This window comes from Echinops telfairi, unplaced genomic scaffold (genome assembly GCF_000313985.2).
Source record: "Echinops telfairi isolate 266 unplaced genomic scaffold, ASM31398v2 ScPeMD7_60;HRSCAF=208, whole genome shotgun sequence".
NCBI lineage: Eukaryota > Metazoa > Chordata > Mammalia > Afrosoricida > Tenrecidae > Echinops > Echinops telfairi.
In genome coordinates, this window is record NW_022103958.1 from 1624635 (window position 1) to 1647360 (window position 22726).

The window sequence follows — 22726 nt, forward strand, 5'->3', positions numbered from 1 at the left end:
ATATAATAAAATTTATATTAACAGCATAACGTCCTTATTAAATCTCTAATAGTTTTTGAAACATTTCAATTGACATGCTGTCAATTCTTGGAACCTTGCTTTTGCTAATGCCTTTGGTGTAGCTTGAAGTTCTTCCTCCAATACCATCGGTTCTTGATCATATGCTTCCTTCCTTATGAAATAGCTGAATGTTGACCAATTATTTTGGCACACTGACTGTGTATATCTCTTCCATTTGCTTTGATGCTTCTTACATCATTCAACATTTTTCTCATAGAATCCTTCAATATTTCTTCTTCAGCCTTGAATTTTTCTTCAGTTCTTTCAGCTTGAGATATGCTGAAGGTGCCTTTCCCTGTTCACTTTCTAATTCCAGGTCTTTCACATGCCATTGTGCAAAATATTTTACTTTGTTTTCTTGAGATGCCTTTTGAAATTTTATGCTCAGCTATTTTACTTCATAGTTTCTTTCATTTGCTTTAGATACTCTACATTTAAGAGTTAATTTCAGTGTCTCTTTTGACTTTCACTTTGGTGTTTTCTTTCTTTCCTGCCTTCTAATTGACAGTTTGCATGGTGCATATATGATATTCTTGATGTCATCCCACAACTTAGTTGGTCTCTGTGTCATTAGTGTTCAGGGGCTCATGCAAGCCAGTCTCTCTGTCCTGGTATTTACTGTTTATGATATGGGTAGAAATCTTACAATGAACACATTTTTGAAACAAGTTCTTCATATGAAAGGAATGATGTGATTTTACAAATTGCTGCCAGATATGTTTTGCAGATGAATTGGAGAAAGCTAATAGGGTATGGGACATACTCACATTAAAATAAATATATTTGTTTATATAAATTTCATATTCATATTAGAAACTTGGCAGCCATATGCCCAGGATGATTTAGAAAACTAGCAGTGGAAACTCAGCTAAATTTTTCTGGGATATCCCTTGGGTTAGTACTGCATTTATTCCCACATGGTATGAATGCCTTCAGGAAGTGACTTACACTTAAGACCTCTTGCTCAGACTGTCCTTTCTAGCAAGCTCATTTCTGGTTTGTGACCCAGGACCTACCTTTCACTTGTTCCAGCACTAAAGGTCGCAAATCCTGTGCAACACCTACAACTCTCAACAGCCCTATTATTCAGATATTTAATGGCTTAAGGACAAACCAGAAAGCAATCTTTTTCAGATAAATCTCCGTATTTCAAAAACTTTATTCATTTTTTTTTACTGTTTTACTACCTTGACAGCATTGATATTTTGTCGTGGATAATTTATGAAACATTGATCATTGTCCTCATCTCATTATATTTCAGTAGTATCTTCCCTCAAACTCCTTACCATCATAAATGTCTCCAGATAACGTCAAATGGCACCCACAGGGAAGCAGTGTGTACATGGCATACAGAATGACTCCTGCCTGAGAACATGTGCCTATTTCCTAGATCATGGTAGATTTTAATGTTTCTGCTCTCTGATTTCAACTCTGTATGTGTATTTAATAACGTTAATTTTTTCCTCCTGTATAATGTAGGCTCATTCAATCCAGGAAATATCCAATTGAACATGTTCTTTCTTATAATTAATTTTTTTGTCTGTTTGTGTGGTTGATTGGTTAGTTGATTTTTTTCCTCACAAGTGGCATGAGACAGCACTCTTTCCACGATTGAAAACCTTACTTAAGCTTATTTCTGTTGTTGTTGGGTTGTTGTTGTTGTTCGTTATTGTTGTTTTCCCTATGAAATCCATTTTGCTACTTTCAATTCCAGTTTTATGTAACCAAATCCCTATTGTTCCATGTACAACTCTTACAAAAATCAACAGCAACAAGTAGATAACATCCCTGAAAACTCTTAAGGACTGTCTGTTCTCCCACTCCTTGGACAGAGTAATTCAGGAAACTTACTGAGGAGCTCATCTATATCAGGCACTCTGTACCAGGCTTTGAAGAGTGAAGTTCTTGTTCCAGAAGACTCCAGCTATAAAAGGTCTGTGATGAGTAGAAATATTCCGAAATGATCTTTTTTGCTGGAAGAACTGCCTGAAGCTAAGATGCCTTACATGGGAAAAAAATCTATAATTTGCTCAAAATATTAAAACCGTATATGAAATATGAAACAAACCATATGTTGAATGAAGCAACCTCTACCTGGTTTACCTCTGGAGATCTTATCTAAGAACCTTGTATCTATTCCAATTCCTTTGACAGCAGGACCCTAGAGAGGATCTGTTGCCTATTCTCCAGTGGTCTCCAGTTTAGCAATTAAAATTAACTACTGTTTACTGATGAAATGCTTTTTTTTAAAAGAAAACATGAAGGTAAACAGCAGCAGCTTTAGAAACATCTTATATAGAATTTAAAAGCTTAAGAATCATGTTCTTACACACCCTGACCTTTCAGCCTCAAAACAATTTTCTATGAATCATAAGAACAGTTATCTTTATATTCAGTCAACAAATATTTCGTATGCATCCCATCTCCAAGTCTTTGTAAGGGACAACCTTGATACTAAACCTAACAGGGAAGAAAGGAGATGTTGCCTTCAGGGTTCTCTCTGCTTAGTTATGTTGCTGCAAGGCATGTCTTTATCTATGTTAATCACCAAATGAAAATTAAAATTGAGCTGATACCAACCCATGTGAACCTACAGGAAAGGGTAGAACTGTTCCTGTGAGTTTCCAATACTGTAACTCTTAAGGGAGAAGAAAGCCCATGTTCTCCTTGGGAGGGCTGATGGTTTCAAACTGCTGACCTTGCAGATCACAGCCCAACAGCTATCCATTACACCACCAGAGCTCCTAGAGACATGGGCAATCTATTGCTGATTCTTGTAGTTCCAGGTTAAACACTCACTGCCATCAAATCAATGCTGACTCACAGAGACTTCTTTTGATTTTCTCAGACTGTAACTATTTACTGGAATAGAAAGCCTGGTCTTTCTCCTGCATAGTGGCTGGTGGCTTTGAACTGCTGACCATGTGGATCACAGCCCAATGCATAACCATACACACTCAGGGCTCCATGGATTACAAAAGTCAGACACTTGATTTCTCAGTGTCTCCAGTAGTAGTTACATTTATCTGGAAACATTATTGTTAGTATTTGTAAAGATGTTCGCAAACCTTTCAGAGCCCAGATAGAAAGTTCACATCAAGATCTCATCTTCACTTTTGATTTACTGTGCGCTTTTTTGTTAAATCACCCTCATATCTATTTAAGATCACACATTGACACCAAAAGTCCTTAATTTACATTTTCATTATTTCACACTTATACTGTTCAATATTCTCAGAATTGCTTAGTTGGCAACACAAAAGTCTGTGGTTGAAACTAGCTGTGCCATGGGGAAAATGATAAGGTAATCTGCTTCCCTAAAGAATAATAGCCCAGGAAAGCCTAGTGGATTAGTTCTACTTTCATTCAATAGGGTTGCTATGAAGTGTAATCAACCCAACAACATCGGGTTGGATGATGGATCCAAAGAAATGAAAAATGAGTCCAAGAGTGCTCTCTTGTGATTCATGTTTCCATTAGCTATATTTTGAAAATACATTTCCAGTTCTTCTTTTCTAAGTCTTGAAGCTTCACAGTTTTACATAGCTCACTCTCCTGGTATTTTAAATGCTAGTGAGAGAATTTCTAGTACCACTGAAGTATGTAGCCATCACAATACAATAAACTACTTACTATTGAAATGTAATAGGATTTTCCTATTGCCTAAGAATGTTGTGAAATAATTAATGGTTTGTCTCCTTTTCTCAGACAAGAAAGTAGCTAAAGCTCCAACACAGCAGTAACAACTATGGCAGCAACAGTGGCAAAATGAGTACAGGAGTAAGAAATCAACAACATATATATTCTGATTGAAAATTAAGTCTTAAAATATATACACAAGTAGAATTCTCATCAATGCATAACTTCTCTGATGAAAGTGTGTTTTTTATTATGTGAAAAAACAAAAACTTTGTAGAGAGATTTGGTTTTATAGGGAATCACTGGTTCCATAATAGACACCAAAAGAGATTGTTTTGAATTCTCCTTTAGAGTTTCAAAGTTTTTACAGCAAAGTAACTGTCCATTTCTTTAACAGTGCCATTCCATATGTACTTAAAATATTAAAAATTGAAGAAAAACAGAAAAATTGGCTAAAAAATTTGAAATACTCATATATTCAAACCTGTTTAATTGGAAAGGCACAGTAAATCAAAATTAACATGTGAATCAAAAACAAGAATTCCAAAACCACCCAGTTTCTTTTAACTTCTACATTCCAATACTATCGCCCTCCACCACCTTCCACTATGAAATCATGAGTCATGCTAAAAAAGTTTCCTCTATGAAAATATTTAAGGCCCACGATTTTCTTGAGAGATCCTTTCACTTCCTTATTTCTAAGACTATAGGTCAGACGATTCATCATAGGAATCACTACTGTGTAGAACACTGTGGTTACTTTGTCTGTGTGTGGACTGTTGCCAGAGCTGGGCCTGCAATAAATGAAAAGGATGGTTTCGTGGAAGATGATGATGGCTGTGAGGTGGGAGGCACAGGTGGGAAAGGTTTTGCGCTTTCCCTCTGCAGATCGCATCCTCAGGATGGTGATGAGAATAAACAAGTAGGAGGTAAGAATGACCAAGATGGTGGTGATCTCATCAAAGGTGGCAACAATGTACACCAGCAGTTCATTCATGCAGATATCAGAGTAGGCAAGAGATAAGATAGGAGGTAGATGGCAGGAGAGAGTGTATGATGGTGACTAAGTAGCACAAACCTGTGGGATTCCCCAGAAATCACCACACGAGAGCCACTGAAAGAATATTCTGCATTTCCAGGCCAGACCAAAAGAGCATCAGCATGAAGATAGTTAGATACAAATATGTTGAAGCTCACAATCTTCCTCTAGTTCTTAAACGCTTCCTCCCCCCAACTACCAGGACCCCAGTTTCGCCTTGCAGACCTGGTTAGACCAGATGATGCACAGCGGTACAGAGGGGAATTGGAAGCGCAGGGAATGTAGGATGGAAGAAACTCTCAGGACCGGGGGTGAAGGGGGCGATATCAGGAGGGAAAGGGGAGGTAGTAAGGGGGAATGGATCACAGGGAGCCACATATGGCCTCCTCTCTGGGGGACGGGCAGCAGCGGGGTGGGTGAAGGGAGGCGCCGGACAGTGTAATGTAAGATACAAAAATAATTTATAAATTATTAAGGGTGCATGGGGGAAAGGGAAGGGGAGGGGGGGGAAATTTAAAAAAAAAGGAAAATGAGCGGATTCCGGGAACCCAAGAGGCAAGAAAATTTTGGGAATGATGAGGGCAACAAATGTATAGATGTGCTTTACACAATTGATCTATGTATTGTGACGAATTGTATGAGCCCCAATAAATTGATTAAAAAAAAAAATTCAAAGAGCAGCAACATCTGCTGATAAGGTGCCCCTTTGCAGATCACTCCTGCTGGCACTTGCCCAGCTGACAGCAGAAGTGTCAGAGTGGCAAGACATAGTTCTAAGGGGCCAGTCTAAAGTGGATAAAAGTATAACAGCTTTTGGTCTCCACCTAAGAACAGAGCTCAGCCCCACAGCACTAACTTCCCAGTAGCAGGCTGTGTTGCTCAGTGACTATCTAGCCACGTGGGGAAAAATATATATGCCTGGAGCAGGCATAAGCAGTATGCCTGGAGCAGGCATAAGTAGTAAACACAAATTTAGGGAATGCCAGCTCCACTGGGAAAAACAAATCCCCTTTCCTGGGGTACAGCTTAGGATAGCCCACAATCTTAAGACACCCCCCTCCCAAAATAAAAGCCCCCAAAGCTTAAAAATACACTGATATTTGAAGGCTTTTTTTTTTTTAATTAACTTTTTAAACTTTTCTGGGCAACATGCAACACGCATCTGGTCCATTGGCAGAGCATTAGCATAACAATACAGATAGAAAACTGTCCTCTGAGTAGGCTTTATTCCTGATCCCTTAGCCTACCTACCCATTCTTCCATGCCCCACTTGGTCACCCCTATCATCCAAAAGAGTGGCTGTAATTGGGAATAGAGTCACTTTTAACATCAGCCCATGTAGCTTCAGCCCAAACAAACCTACACCAGCTTGACCAAGGTGCAACTCAATTGAAGCCTTTCTTTTTATCCCTCTTTCTTTTTTATCCCTCTTTAAACTGCCCTGGGTGGCAGTTGACCAACACAAACCATTAGCAGAACAAAACAATTCGAAATAGCAGCCCAGACAGGGATGTTAGGCTTGAGGCAGAGACTGGAAGCCTAGAGACCCAGTGGATGCTCTCAGGGCATATACCTAGCAATCCACCAAGCTGTTGGAGGATGTACCAGTCCCTAGTCAGGATCCCAAACCTCTCACTTAGACCACATACATTCTTAGTATGGCATTGCTTTGTTCTGCCATCCTAGGCCCCCTAACTAGGTGACAGGCATAGATTCAATTCCCTTACCCCCACTTGGTCAGCTACAGTATCTGGAAGAGTAAATCCCATTTCCTCTGACCTGATTCATCAGAGCCTATTCTCCAAAGATAATTAACTTAAATCATGAGAATACAGGACCCGCAGCTATACCAAACAGCAAAATAATTCCCCTAGCTGTAGTCGCAACCCTACTCTGAGACCCTACAAGATCACAAGGTAGTAAAACATCCTACTATCATACACTGTCCCCAACTGCTGAAAAGACCTCTGCTACACACAGTCCTGGCTCTCCCCCAGGACAAGGAGTGGGACCCAGCTGCTCCTTTGCAAAGTTGGTTCTGTTTTTGCTCTACATTCTATCATTTCTATACCTTCCCCCTCTTTAAAACAAATTTTAGTACTCTTCTTAAAATTCATACTCAATCAGGACTTCCCCATCTGTAGGTATATGTAAGGAAAGGTGGAATTTATATGGACAACTTTATTTTTTTGCTCGCAATTTAATTTGTTTTCTAGTCCCTTAATACCCATCAACCCAGAAGTTAACACCCACAACAGAAACAAAGCCCCTGGGCAAAGCTTGGAGCCCAAGCTAACATACATTAACAGCTATCTTGCAGCTTACTCTAGTACTATTTTCCCTTGTATTCTTTTTAAACTTTTGCCTCTGGCCCAGTCCTTTAATTTTCCTCTCTTTAATCTAAATACATAATGTTTTATTTTGTAGGATTAATTTATCTTTTATTTTCTCTTTTCGTTCCTTCTCATCTCAGCTGACACTATTCTTACAATTAAAATATTTTTTTTCTATGAAATATTAGTACCCATTCCTCCATCATTGCAAATTGCCAATTTTGGGGATCTAACTTCCCTTATTTTAGCCTACAAATAACAATACCCAATCCCTCCCACTTTTCCCCCTTCTTTCCCATTTTTCCTTCCTTTCTCCCAAAGCTGACACATCCTCTCTCACTTTCTGATCACTTCCCTAACACCTAATCTACCCCTCATACAGACTGTCTACCACCCCTCTACTAAACAACCTAACAGAGTAAACCATCTCCACATAACTCCACCCCCCCCCTAACACCCTAACAGTGACTCCAAGTTGTCAAAGAAACAACAGAAGGTATCAGTGCACACACAGACAAAAAAAAATCAAGAGAAACGGAAACAAATAACAAATACAAGCCAGACCTAAATATCAAACCTGAAATGGAACCAGCTATGGATTTACCAGAAAAGGAATTTAAAAGAATGATTGCACTCATGCAACAAGTAAAGGAAGAGTCTAAGAAAAAAAGTGAAAAAATAGAAAACTAGTAACCTCAGTACATGCTGTAGAAGAAAAACACCAAACAGAAACACAAAAATGAATCACTACAATAGCAGAATTAAACAATTCTATAAAGGAGCAGCACAATTCTATAAAAGAATGGAGAAATAGAATAGAAGAGATGGAAACCCAAATTAGTGAGCTATAAGACAAATCTATAGAATCCAACCTAAAAGAAGAACCAATACAAAGAATGCAAAAGAGTCTATGAAAAGCTTGAGAATAATGTGGGTCAGAAATAAGAGTAATAACCTGAGTACTACAGGGATTACAGAAGAAGAAGATCCAAAAACAAACAAACAAACCACACAGTGAATAGTCCAAGAGCTCCTGTAAGAAAGCTGTCCTCAAAGTCTAAAGTATGAAAATATAACTTCAGAAAGGTGAAAGAACCCAAGTCAGGAGAGATCGCAAAAGGAAAACTCCCCAGCATATTGTAGTCAATATTTGACATCAATGACAATGAAAAAACTCTAAGAGCAGCCAGGAAAAAAAAAGATCAATTACATACAAAGGGTGAGCAAATAGAATAACCTCAGATTTCTCAGCAGTACCCATGCAGGCAAGAAGACAATTGAGTGATGTATAAAGAGTAATGGAGAAAAAAACAAAAACCTGTCGACATAGAATCTTGAATCCTGCAAAATTATCACTAATATGATGGAGAAATAAAAGTATTTTAAGACAAGGAGAAACTAAAAGAATTCACAAAAACAAGACATCACTACAAAAAATACTGAATGATGTATTATGGCCAAAAAAACAACAGCTACAACTCAAAAACCAGAAATCAACACTCAAGACAATTCCTCACAAAAACAACACACAGAGAAATATCCAAAGCAGGGAAATAACACAGGAAGAACAAAGAAGATGAACACAATACACATGGAAACACATAACACACATTTGTAAAGCTAAATGGCAGTTACAAATACATACATATCAATAATCTCACTGAATGTCAATGGACTAGATGCACCAGTAAAGACCCAGGTAGTGGCAGAATGGATAAGAAAACAAAATACATCAATATGCTGCCTACAAAAAACACACCTCACAAACAGACATAAACAGACTAAAAACTGGAGATCAATCACAGAAGTGATTAATCACATTTGATCTTTGGGGTGGAATTTAAGAGCAAAACACAAATGGATTGGAGAGCATGCTATTCCACACAGGTCACAGGCAGACACCACCTCTATGCAGAACTTTTGGGATGTAACAACCATGTACAGCAGTGGATTGCAGAGGGCCACAAAGCAATGATAGGCCATCACAGCCGGAAAGATTACTTAAGTGATCACACATGTGCAAAACAAGTAGAACTTTATAGTGCACAAAGAAAATTATTCTGTCCTTGTTTTAGATACTGTCTAACGTCTTAGGTACAATGATGGTGGGATAACTGAAACCCACAAAGGACAAGTAACAGAAAAAAATACAGGCGCGTGTGTAGCTGAGAACTGACCTGGATCCCTGTAATCATACCCAGTTTGTCAAAAACTATGAGTCCATAGATTAAAAGGAACAGCAGAAAGAGGAAGATTCTCAACTCCAGAACATCTGATAATCCAATGAGAGTGAACTCTATCATTATGGTGCGGTTTTCTGGTCCATTTTCCAACTTTATTTGTGGTTGGAGAAAATAAGTATAAGAGTTAAATATTACTCTGCATTGTGTGATACAAAATTCAGATCAGATTTTCTCCTCAGAAGAAATAATGAGAAGTAGGAGAATAATTCTGGCAGTAAAGAAATGGAAAGTTACTTTTTGTGAATTTTAGGAAAAATCTGGGCATAAACTGGAGATGCAAACGATTCACAACTCAATTCTCAGATGTCAGAAACATTAACTTCTGCAGATAAATAGATGATTCTTTAATTTCACATTCTAAAAATTGGAGAATGGAAATGAATCTTTAGAAAGAGCTTAAAAATTACTTCATTGGTTTTATTGCTCCATAAAATTCAAATGCATTTTCTCCCTACCAAACTCTGTAACAAATATTTCAAATATTGGAATTCTGGAAAATAAATATTTAAAAGCACAGTACTTCCATTTCTTTACTGCCCAAACTCTGTCCTAGAGAGGTATTGAAAATGTTTTGCAAAAGGTCAAATAATTTTCTGATCTATTTCAGAAGCAGTTCATATACTAGTCATTCTATGAACAGTCCTGAGGCAGCTTATTGCCATCATCTGATCAATAAGACATTCAAAATAACCTCCATGTAGTCTTTATCCATTCTATAGATAGATCTGATTTGAAAGAAAGAGGAGGAAAAGAGAGAATCAATTTATTATTCCTATTCTATTTATACTGTTTAATTTTCTCATGCTACTGATGTAACAGGATATTTGGTTTAGAGATTAAATTGTTCCCATGTTCCTTCTAGATGAACTGTTAATAGTCAAGGAGAAATATATCTTCATAATAGAGTGATCAAAACACTATATTCTTAAAACATGTATTAACTAATATAGAGCTAAAATAACAATAAAAAATAATTGTCTAATACTTCTTCCTCCCCTGATATATCTTCAGTTTCCCACATAGTGTGGTCATGAATTAATCACATGAGAAATTGTTTTAATAGTTCACGTTCAAAAAAATATCATTCATGTACATTTCCAAACAGCCAGAAAGATGTCTAAGCAAGTAACCTGTGGGACAGACATGACTTCCTCTTTCCTGATGATGCTGTGATGGAAAATGTTATAGGCTTTATATTTTGTCTCTGGAAGTTCTTAGGGCCCATCTTCTTGAGCTTACTGAACCAAAAAGTGCCCCCACCCTTGTGGGTGTCAGTGCAAAATCAAGGAAAGTATTGTACCTTGGGAATTGAGCAATTATGTGGCCCTGTGGGATAAGTGTGGAGACCTGGAGGCACAGTGGCTATGTATTGGGCTGCTGATCCCCAGGTAAGCAGTTCGAAACATCCAGGTGCTTGACAGGAGAAATATTGCTCTTCCTACTCCTGTAAAGTGTTACTCTCTCAGAAACTCATACAGGAAGTTTTACCTTGTCCTGTAGGGTTGATTTGGGTCAGCATTGACTCCATGCCTGTGAGTTTGGGTTTTTGGCTTTTGTGGGCTATGTATTGGACTGCTAACCACAGGTCAGAGGGTCAAACACACAGTTACTCCCTGGGAGAAAGATAAGGCTATCTACTCCAATAGAGAATTGCAGCCTCAGAAATCCTATGCAGAGCCATCATGAGTCAGAACTTGATGGCAATGAGTTTGGTGACAAGATGTAAGTGCCTGTGTAGTGCAAATGGTTGGTTTCTAAGTGAAAAACTGGCAATTTTTCAAACCATAGGCACTATATTAGTCTGGGTACTTTGAAGAAACAAAGTACAGACACTCATGTACAGGAGAGAGTTTTATATAAAGGTTAAGAAAACATCAAGAAAACATCCCAACCCAGTGCTGCCCAAGCCCACAGTCCAACATTAACCCCTATGTCCAACACCAATCCACAAAGTGCTCATCCATCTCACAAAACACACACTATGACGCTGACTGCAGGAGGAAAGCCAAATCAGTGAATGTGTAAGCATCTCAGCACTGGCAGTGGTCCCCATATGGCTGCTCCAGCACCCAAGGCTACATCGGGGTAAATCCATGTGGCTTCTCCTCAGGGATGTCGTGCAGGAAGCGAGTTTTGCCAGCTGAAGCAGGGAACTGGCTAAGGCAGCTGCACTCTGGTCTGACCATCACAAAGCAAGAGACCCAAGAACTCGAAAGGCGAGGCTCACTGAGCCATTTATCCCTCCACCCTTCATTTAACTGCACATGTGTTTATTGGCCAGGTTGGCACAATAAACTAACTACCTCAGGCATCCCCCCCCAAAAAAAAGGTGGGGGTCTTGGCAGAATCTACTTAATTACCATTGGTATCTTACCTGATTTTTATGAAATATAAACATAAACAATAAAAACTATCCCAAGCAACTAATAAGATTATAATGTATCCAGATTTCTTCCAAAGTTCATTGTGAATTTCAGAGCATGTATGTTGTCTCCAAGCATAATGCCTGGGATTCTGTTATGAAATATATAACCAAGTCACATAAAATGTGCCTGTCTTATGATCAAGAGCTCCTTCTTTGAAGGAATAGGATCTAACCTCTCACTAAAGTTGTATAAAATACCAAAAAGGGTATAATGAATAGATTTTACTGAAAATAATAATTATACAGACTTACTGAGTACCTCCTAAGTACAAGTAGTTCAATGCAAGCATTAACTCATCTCATTTTTATAAATTTAAATGATAAGGACACTTATGTTCCCTTTACATATGAAGTGACTGTCTTATAGGTAGAAATAACTTTCCCTGTGGTACTACAGAATCTTTGGTCAGAAGAGCTTACCTGGAGCTTTTTGGTTTGTACCATATGAAGGAGTGAGGAAGAACGAAAGTTTAGAGAGGCCCTAGGATGGCACATAACCTAGGAATAATTTTCAGTGCCAGAGGTCATGCAATTAAACCACCATAAGGATCTCTGAGGGCTGCTTCTCTAATGACTAAATAGCAAGTACATGAACTAATAGCATTGTCATCACAGTCTGTGAGGCTTGAGATGTACCAATTTTCAAGAATTTCGTGTTGTGTTAGTCCAGGTAGACTAGAGAAATAAATTAATAGACACATTTATATGTATATAAGAAAAACTTTATATATAAGAGCAGCTGAATGTTGAGAAAACTTCCCAGACCAGTCCAGAACAAGTCCATAAGCATGATATTAACCCATGTGACTGATACCAATCTATAAATTCCTCTTCAGACTCACGAAACATATGCAATAACGCTGAATGCAGGAAGACCACAGGCTAGTGTGTGGGAAGTATTGTGGATCCAGTGGCATTGTAAGGATCTCAGGGCTGGCAGGCATCTCCACGTGGCTTTTCTGGCTCCAGAGGTCTGGCTCCATCAGCCTCTCTCCATGTGTTTTTTCCACAGGGATGTCTCACTGTGAGTGAGCGGAGAGAGAGATCTCCTGTCTTCAAAGAGGAATGCAGGAGTTCCCAGAATCCTCAGGAGAAGGCCAGGCCCACAGAGAGGCCTCATTGGCTATACAGTGATTGACAGGTTAGACCCCACCCTTTCACTCTTAATCTTCAAATTGACAACAGATTATATAACTGCCACACATGTGGATCGGGTTCTAAATTCTCAACAAATGAAAGTGTCTTCTTCCAAATTTGATCTTTCTGAGTTTTCCCTGAGCTTGAGAAGTCTTTCTGGTTATCCTTTCCCACGGACATTTTCACAATTCTTTTTCTTTTACTTTTCAAAAGCAAGAGGTTCCTTCTACCCATCCACATCTTAATACGTGAATTAATCCCATAGGGGAAAATGTCAAACTTCTCTAACTTAAATCAAAAGAACAACCTGAAATATTCTTATCTGTGAAGGTTGAACTTGCATTTAATCAAGGCACGGATTCTCATTTCTCTCAAGTGCATACATATGCCTTTCCATGGGAAAGAATGGTCTTACATGTGCATCTTAGGCATATGGTGATGCTTGCCTCTAACATATTTATATAGTAGTGATGACAATATTTGTTTGATACCTAGTTTTATTCCTAGTGTTTCATCGAACTATCATTATAGAATGCATCTCTTCTGAGTGAGAGAGTCACATATGGCAAATTTTAAAGTGAATCAGTTTTTAAAAAAGGAAGAGTTGGAAGTGATGCCTGACATTGTCTGAACAAACCACTCACAGAAAGTTATTTTGCTCGTGTATTTATATTTAAAGATCTATGAGGTATATTTAAAGATTGATTTAATTTAAGAAATATTATGGCATTTATGTTATGGTTACTATCTGTAACTGAAAAATCTAAATGAGAAATCAACAAAAATGAATTTAAAGCATATAAGATAATACTATGGTAATACAATTTTATATCAGCAAATATGTGAATGAAATAAACCATGTTTTAATTTTTCTAAACTTTTTACTTGTATGGTTTCAAATTAAATCTCTCAGGGAGGAAATAGCGGATATTCTTAATTGTCATATGGTAAGTTTTGGGAGTCCTTTTGGTAATATCCCTAGAAATTGAGAAAGTGACATTATTGACTACATAACAAACCCTCAAAAACATATTGGTTGAAACCAACAGCCATTTGTTATTTCCACTATTACATGAGCCAGGTGGGTAATTCTGCTTATCTGGTGGAGGCTCAGCAGAGGTTGTCTCATCTTGCTCCAAATCAAATTCACTGCCATTGAGTCAATGCTGACTCATAGCAACCCACTGTGGGTTTCTAAGACTGCAATTGTTTACAGGAGTAAATAGCCCAGTTTTTCTCATGCAGAGCGGTTGGTAGTTTCTAACTGATGACCCTACAGGTCGCAAAAACACTACACCACCAGGCCTTAGGTGAATGAAATCGAGTGGTAGGTTATCTACTCTAAGAGAGTTTAATTCTTAATTTGTTTGGGGGCTCCATGTCATGTGATATGATTGCTAATGGAGTAATGTTTCTCTCATTATGCTATTTGTTTGTATTTATTCAGATGGCAACTTCACAGGATCGCAAAAGATTGTGCAATATCTTCAAGGCCTTCCAAATTCTTGGGATTGGCACCATACCACTTTGGCCACCATCTGTTAGCCAAAACAAGTCACAAGATTAGGTGACGTTTAACACACGGAGAAAGTGATTCAAGTAATTGATATGAGAAGTTGAAAAGGCCATGGACACAAGATGGACTGGATCATGTGGGCAGTTTGCAATCAACCTAGTTATGGAACAAATTTGGAATAAATGCCATTTCCAAATTGTTAGCTTTCAAAAAAATTCAATAGCACTCTATGTGTCTAATGCATTACTACAATAAATTTTGCAGAAAAAAATCAGCTTAAAATTGGAACAAAGTTTGCGTGGAATTGAGTGTCATTGCTATTACAGCACAATTTTCATCAGAGTTTCTATCTCAGTTTGCTTTTAAAGAGGAGTCCAGTTGGTGTTTTGTGTTAGGCAAAGGATTTCTAACTGCAAGGTTGGTGGTTTAAATGCACCAGCCACTCCACAAAGGAAAGATGAGGTTATCTACTCCCATAAAAATATGTAGCATTGTAAATGCCATATGGTATGAAAATAATTGAATTAATGGCAGTGAGTTTGGGATCTGTGGGTTTTCTATAATATGACTTAGACTTCTCAGCACTTTTATTAATTATAAAATAGAGATACAGAACTTATTGTCTATGGTGTTGATTTATTTATTTCTTGGATATCATAATAATAATTAAAAATCCAAATCTACATTTCTGACAAAGAGACTATTTTCAATATCATTTTTTAATTGTGATTCATTAAATTTTAACTAGCATTTGTAATTCAATTGCAACTCCTCAGTGTAGATATTGCATTGTTTTAAGAATAACTGAATCCCAAAATAGAATTTTCAATAACACTAAAAGCATTATGACAAAAGAAATTAAAAATAAAAATGTGGTTCTTAGAATGAAAAGATTTAAAGGGAAAGTTAAATTGCAATGTAAGTCCCGGAAAGGGAGGAAAAATATAAATTTGATTGCTTAAAATGATCTTATCCATGTAATTTAAACAAATCATGATATACAATGATGATTACACTTTTTTATGCTATTTAAACTTACAATAAAATTCCAGGGGTACATACACTTACAAAACTATTCTGAGATTGTGTAGACAAAAAAGAAAACAAAACAACTCAATACTACTCTTATCTTCAATTTATAGACAAAGGGATCTTCTATAAAGAATGAGGAATGTGACTCTTGTGAATTAAAGACAAGGGTTTCTAATCTTGTGAAGAGTTACTGTCTTGGAAACCCACAGGGAAGCTCTACCCTGTCCTAAATGGTCACTAGGGGTCAGAATTAACTCTATGGTAGTGAGTTTAGTTTGAGTTGGGGAATGAAAGAATATGAGATCTTACATCATTACTTACTAGAAAAAGTACTGCTGGTTTGGCTGGAATTTTAAATAATTGCTCTATTTTTTCTCTTCTGTCAAAAGTTGGTTTTACAAGTGTAGCTGAGTTAATTGAACTATATAGATCTCAATTTCATCAGTGTAAAAGCTAATTTGGTTGTATCATTTGCACCAAAAAAGAAGGGAAAAGTGAATGAAATTTGCCTGTAAAAAGAGAATTGATTACCCAATATATCTATTGGTAGCAATGGCTGTCCTATGATCTTGTTGAGAAATGTTACTCCATTCACTGTACAGACCTGGTCTTGCACCTTCAGACTTCTTTTTGTTCTCCAAACTCAAAGAACATTTTAAAGGAAAACAATTTGAATCTCTCAAGGATGCCAAACTTGCTATTTTGACAAAGTATACATTACTCAGGGAAGGGCTAAAGAAATGGCAACACGACCTTCAGAAGTGTATAGTTTTAGATACAAGGTATGCCAATAAACTATAGCTTCATAGTTTTAAAATTTTGTTTAATAAAGGTTTCCAAAATCTTGCAGTGATCATTTTTACTTACACTTGTATGTAATATTTGTGATAACCAGATGTGCAAAATAATTTTGTGAGATGAGGATTGGGAAGACACTCATTATAGTAGTTTTTATCTACAGGTTTTCTGAGATCCATTTCTAATCTTCCAGGGCACAGTATCAAGCCTATGATTCTGTCAGACTGGAGCTATTTAGAAATGGGTTCAGTGTAAAGACCATATCGATCCCACTTGCTTTCATGCCAACATGAGTTGTATCTACAACAACAGCACACCTATTATACAGTGTGCACTCAATAAAAGTGAGTGACCTCAATCTTACCCTTTCTTTTCCTTGGGTCTGATTATTCTCCTTTCTTCTAGAATAAAATACCTTCTTCATTGAAATGGGTCCCAAATAGCTCTTTTATGAACCCCTTTTTTTGTTGTTAGCTTCACTAAATGGGTTTGAACTATTCCCTGGATTAATGCTTCTGTGATTATTATTATAGTTTGTCATATACAATAACCACTTTTTTTTATTGCCCCATCATCATCACTGTATCATTCCCTAAAGGCAATGCCTATGTCTTACCTACTGCCATTTGTTGATTTGTAAAATAAAAATCACAAGCAAGCAGGTTTTTATTAAGAGCCTATTGTACTCCGCAAGTATCTTTAAAGAAAGTGGCATGAAATTGCAGTTTATTCAAATTATGTAAGGTGTTCCACATGATATCTACACTTTCGGCCTTAATTATCAGACCATGAACTAGTTCATATTATCACAGTTTTATAGATATAAAACTAAAGATGATAGCTCTTGTGGATCTTTTCCTGTAATTAAGAGACAAAGCCAAGATTAGTCTTTTTGCGCCAAAGTTTACATTCTTAACATTGTGTAATTTTACCTATACTGTTTAAAAGACATTTTGTAAACAACCTCTTTGTAGACACTTTATTTCCAAGTGAAGGATAATTCTACAGAAATGTTATCCTCAATGGGAAAAGGCTTTCATGTGCATTATCTTGCTGACTGTATTCTTGACATCCTTATTCCTCAGACTATAGATCAAGGGGTTCAACATGGGAATCACTACTGTGTAGAACACAGAGGCTACTTTGACTGTGTGCCTGGAGTTTTGGGAGTTGGGCACACAGTAGAGGAAGAGGATGGTGCCATGGAAGATAGTGATGGCGGTCAGATGAGAGGCACAGGTAGAGAATGCCTTACGACGTCCACTGGCTGTGCGCATTTTCAAGATGGTGGCGGCGATGAACACGTAAGAGGCAAGGATAACGAGTAATGTACTCACTTCATTAAACGTGGCAGTGATGAAAAGCAGCAACTGGTTCAGGTGAGTGTCTGAGCAAGAAACTGAGAGAAGTGAGGAAAACTCACAGAAGAAGTGGTTGATTGTGTTGAAACCACGAAAAGATAATTTCAAAGCAGAGCAGGTGAGTAACAAGGAAGACGCTAGACCCCATGCATAGGATCCGACCACCAGCATGTCACAGAGTCTCTGGGACATTGCGACTGTGTAGAGCAGAGGGTTACAGATGGCCACAAAACGGTCATAAGCCATCACAGCTAGTAAAATGGATTCAATAACCACGAAGGTACAAAAGAAAAAGAATTGCACGAGACATCCTAGAAATGAAATGGCTCTGTCTTCTGCAACTAGGTTCACCAGCATCCTGGGAACAACGGTGGAGGAATAGCAGAAGTCTACAAACGAGAGGTGGCTGAGGAACAAGTACATAGGAGTGTGCAGTTTGGGATTCATTTTGAAGATTACAATCATCCCGAGATTTCCTACAACCGTGACGCAGTAGATGACCACAAATATCAGGAAAAGGGGCACCTGCAGTTCTGGGTAATCAGAGAAGCCCAACAAGGTGAATGTAGCTCCGCTTTTATTTCTCTCTGACAATAGCATGGCTGCTGTTTAACAAAATAGCAAACTCCTGGAAGTAAATTTTTAAAAGACAGGTAGACATTAAAGAGGGTGAGGATGCAGGGAGCTTTTGTCAACTCTCCTCGACTGGACAGAAAAAGCCATTGCTTTTGACATGTGTTCATTAAGAAAGAGATTTTAAGTTTCTAAAAATTTTAAACCCAGTAATCATTTTTAAAAGTTTTTTGGGAAAGTAAAAATCATAATTTAACTGATTTTGTTTAAGATCTGAACTCTCATGTTTAATATTCATAGATACATTAAAATGATATCTAGGAATTCTGTGGTATTTTTGTGCTTTATAAATTTGCAAAAGACAATGGTAACCTGATGTAATGACAGATTATGTCAGCTTCACAGTCAGTAACAAAAGTCAGACCCGTACAAATTGCTTTGTTTAATTGTTACATCACCTGTACAGGCTGCGACATAATAAATGCACAGCATTTGTATCTCTCTCTTGTGTGATTATTATGTATTCTATGTAGAATTTTCATTTTTTTGGGTGCAGTAGACTTGATATGAAAACAGATTTCAATTATTTTATAACAGCCTGCATGACGCATGCTTAATGCATTTGGCTGCTAATCTAAAGTGGGTGGTTCCAGCTGATCCAAAGATGCCTTTGAGAAAAGGCCTGGCGATCTACCTCTGAAAAATCAGTCATTGAAAACTTTATGGAGCACATTTCTATTCTAACACACACGGGATCATCATGATTCTAAATTAATAAACTTTTTCGATCTTCTTTTTTCAAATCAAGGAGTCTTATGTTCTAGTCTTTCTCATTGCTTGAGGATTTAAAGAATTGCAACAGATACTGAAGATGATCTAATATACAGCTTCATTTTACAGGTAAGTAAAATCCAAGTTAGAAGACATCTTCAGTGTCTCAGTGACACAAAGACCAAAAAGACCAGTCTATGATGCCCATCCATGTGCCATTTCTCCACCCTAAATACTAAGCAATTACATATCTCTATCCACTAACATATTCCCTTTATTAATGATTACCCCCTTGGAATTGGAAACAGAGACTCTAAAGTTATGGGAAATATTCCAACAATCCTATCATGTGTGACAGAGGTATATTGGAAGCAACGTTTATACAAAACACAGGAAAATGGAATTTAGAGATATTGTCACACCAGGAATTATTAAAGATTCTATGACTTAGAAATTTTCTTTCCAAAATTTTCCACATTAACTTCTCTTCCATCAAGACAGCTATGGTACATATTTTGTCCCCATCTTAAACATGTAGAAGGATTTAAAATGTGAACTAATCATGCAAAATGAGTCATGTGTTGCTGGAATTCATGTCAAGCACCTCTCAGAAACCACCATTCTGGGAAGTTTCTTTATCTGTTTGTGATGTCCAATAAGATTATCTCTGATTCTGAAAACCAGCAAAAACTTTTCAGAAATTAAACAGTCCATTCCTGTGCTAGACTGGAATACTCAAGGCCTCTATCTTGTTTCTATATAAATCTGAGTGTTGAAGACACGCTTATACCACTAGTCATTATACCGCTCGTCATTCTAATTACCATTTTTTTAAAACACCATATTTCACTACTCTAAACACCATATTTCACTAATATCAAAATGATGTGAAGAATTTATTCCCCCATTTTAAGTGTAGAAAATAGAACAGCTAGATCTTATCCCCTATAATTACCCCCATTTAATTAGTCTTTTGATTGTGGGGGCTACTTGTGTTTTCTGTTTAATATTTTGAAGTCTCAATTAAAGCTGGGTAGACAGCTAAAGAGATGATAGATAGCTTTCGTCTTTCTACTAATGATACTATACAATCTATTTCAATCTGCTTAGATATATCTGTATTCAACCTTGACAATTGCTCAAAAATTTGCAAAAGTACATACATATTCCCCAAACTCTCAAACCAAAAACAATTAACAAAACTCACTGCCATTGAGTAAATTCTGACTCATAGGGACCCTCTAGGACAGGATAGAACTGCCCTTGTGGGTTTCTGAGACTAACTCTGTACAGGAGTGAAAAGCCTTGTCTTTCTCCTGCAGAGAGCTATTGTTTTCTAACTGCTGCCCTTGTGTAAGCAGTCCACGGTGTAACCACTACTCTACCAGGCCTCCTTTCAATTGTTATCTTCTAGGACCCTGTTTTTGATGAGTTCTGTGCAAAGCTTCTACGCAAGGCTCAACAGGGTTCACCTCTTGCTCCTCGCATGTTGCTATGTGTATTTTTCCCGCATGGGTCATTATTCCTCAAGAACTCTCCAGCTGTAAAGATTAAGTCTTCTCCCTTTTGAGTTGTTTCCTAGAAAACCTACATTGAAATTGTTTATCACATTTGTTTAGTATCTTAAAACAAACCTTTTAATGGCAAAAGGACTTCCTCTCCTGCCTCTGGAAAACTCAGTTGGGAATGAAGCATCTGCACTTCTATATATTGTCACAACCTGGAGACATAAGCCCTAGAGAGGATCTGTTGCCCCATTCCCTAGAGGACTAAAAATAAACAATTAAAATTAAATCATTTTCTGGGATATATCAGAAATCCTGGAGGAAAAGTATTATATCATTAGGTACATTTGATAAGAAGCTACTTATATTTTATTTTACCCTTCCCCAGTCCCCTGAACTCTCATACACTCTCATACACTCCTATTGTTAACAAGCATGTGTAATTATAGGAGTCATCATTATCAAGTATTAATTGCCAAATTATCAGACCATTCTGACAGGCCAAAAAGATATCTCAGGACAGTTTTTACTTGTGCTTCTATTACTATGAGTGTAGTTAAACGATTTTTCATGATTTTTAAGCTATTTGAATTCCTTTAATATGGATTTAAATCTCTGTCTAATTTTCTATAGAAATGTCATTTTTCTCCTGCACTCGATGTGATAGAAGTGCTACTTCTCCCTCTGTGTTTCATCTGTCCTCTGAATTTATTTTCTTCGATTTTCCCTGAAAGTTTTTGTATATTCATGTAACCTAAATTTGATACACTATTTTGAGAAACCTCATCAATGTGTGAAGTAAGATTCAATTTTATGGTTACCTCATATGACTAAGGAAAGTTGCTCCATTCTCTAGGGGAGAAAAACAATTAAAATGGACTCCCTTTCTCAAATATATCAGAAAGCCTTGATCTCTATCTTAATATTATATTTTCATAACCACCTTATAATTTATTTTACTAATCATTTTTTCGTATCCTCCTCCTATCCCTGACTCTCCTTCTTCCTCTGTTGTGGCCACTCACTGTTTGCTACTATAAATAATGATTCTATGAATATCCTTTATTCTATTTTATTTTATACGGATAGATGTATATAGTTAATTTGTAGAATTTAGCCTTGCTAGGCCATAGAATAAAACTACAATTTTAAGAGAGGTTACTAACGTAGCTTTAAGAGATCATTCCGATTTTCCCTTCCAATAACATCCTTTTGTCTTACACATTCCCTAAATTACAGTATTTAATAAGTGTTTTCACTTTGTTAGTTTTGTAGTGAAATGCATATAGTTACTATTTTACTCTTCACTTGTTATCTGGAATGTCATGTCATTGAATTGTGTATTATATAGATTCGGATTCTGACTTCCTTTACTTAAAAAATGCATTTGATATTAATTCATGTTAGGCGTATAAGCAATGTATTCCTTTTTGAGGGGAAAAAAGAAATCTATGGTGATTTAGGTGAATGTTAGCATACCTAATTGGGTATCTGTTCAACAATTCATATTCATTTTGTTTTGTAACACCGATTGTAATACCCACAAGGTAGTAATAGTCCTCCCACTTGTGTTTCACTTGCTTTTTAATTTTTTTTTCTTTATGTGGAATGTATTAAGTAAGCACTACAATGAAAACTGCATATTATTTGCTTTCTTTAAATGAACAACTTGAGATTTCAAAGAATTCTAAATTCAATTAATAAAAAGCAAGAATTTTTTTTCACATTCCTCATTGGCGTATTTTCCCTGAATGTTCTTGTCTTCTGAGCATTATGTCCTTTTGATTGCATATAGTTGGAACTTTTAAAAGAATTGCATAACTCCTTGGCGTTATTGCTCAGCATGTAGGCCTACTTTTTGGTATATAGTTGAGCCACAAGGATGAATTTGATTTCAGGCTTTACGGGTATCTAAGACAGCTGGTGCTTGTGAACTGGGTTACTAACCACAAGGTTAAGAGTTAGAAACCAAGAGGTGGTTCAAAGGAGAAAGATGAGTTTTTCTATTCTAGAGTACCAGAAGCTCACAGGGGCAGTTCTATAGGGTCACTAGCAGGAACCTATGAGTCAGCATGGAATCAGTGGAATTGAGGTTGGTTGCTGGTTTTCAAAGGATCATCATAGAAACCCTAGTGGTATAGCGGGCTCCACATTGGGCTGCTAACTGCAATGTAAGTAAGCTGTTTGAACCCACCAGCTGTTCCAAAGGAAAAAAATCAGACTTTCTACTCATGTAAAGAATTATAGTTCCTCATTTTTCAGTTTTCCCCTCCCTCCCCCCTCCCCCCTCCCCC

At 37.1% G+C, this 22726-nt stretch overlaps 1 protein-coding gene and 1 pseudogene across 1 annotated transcript; both read right to left on the reverse strand.

Annotated features, from left to right (window-relative positions):
- Positions 1 to 4282: 4282 nt before the first annotated feature.
- On the reverse strand, positions 4283 to 12183 carry LOC101655055 (annotated as a pseudogene).
- A 5058-nt stretch (positions 12184 to 17241) lies between these two features.
- On the reverse strand, positions 17242 to 18183 carry LOC101658049 (olfactory receptor 5D18). Its single transcript, XM_004708384.1, has one exon. It carries the CDS (start codon positions 18181 to 18183, stop codon positions 17242 to 17244), a length of 942 nt encoding a protein of 313 aa, XP_004708441.1.
- Between the last annotated feature and the right edge of the window lie 4543 nt (positions 18184 to 22726).

Bases quoted from the DNA above. Each gene is read 5' to 3' on its own strand.
- LOC101658049 (XM_004708384.1), bottom strand. From the start codon at position 18,183: ATGCTATTGTCAGAGAGAAATAAAAGCGGAGCTACATTCACCTTGTTG.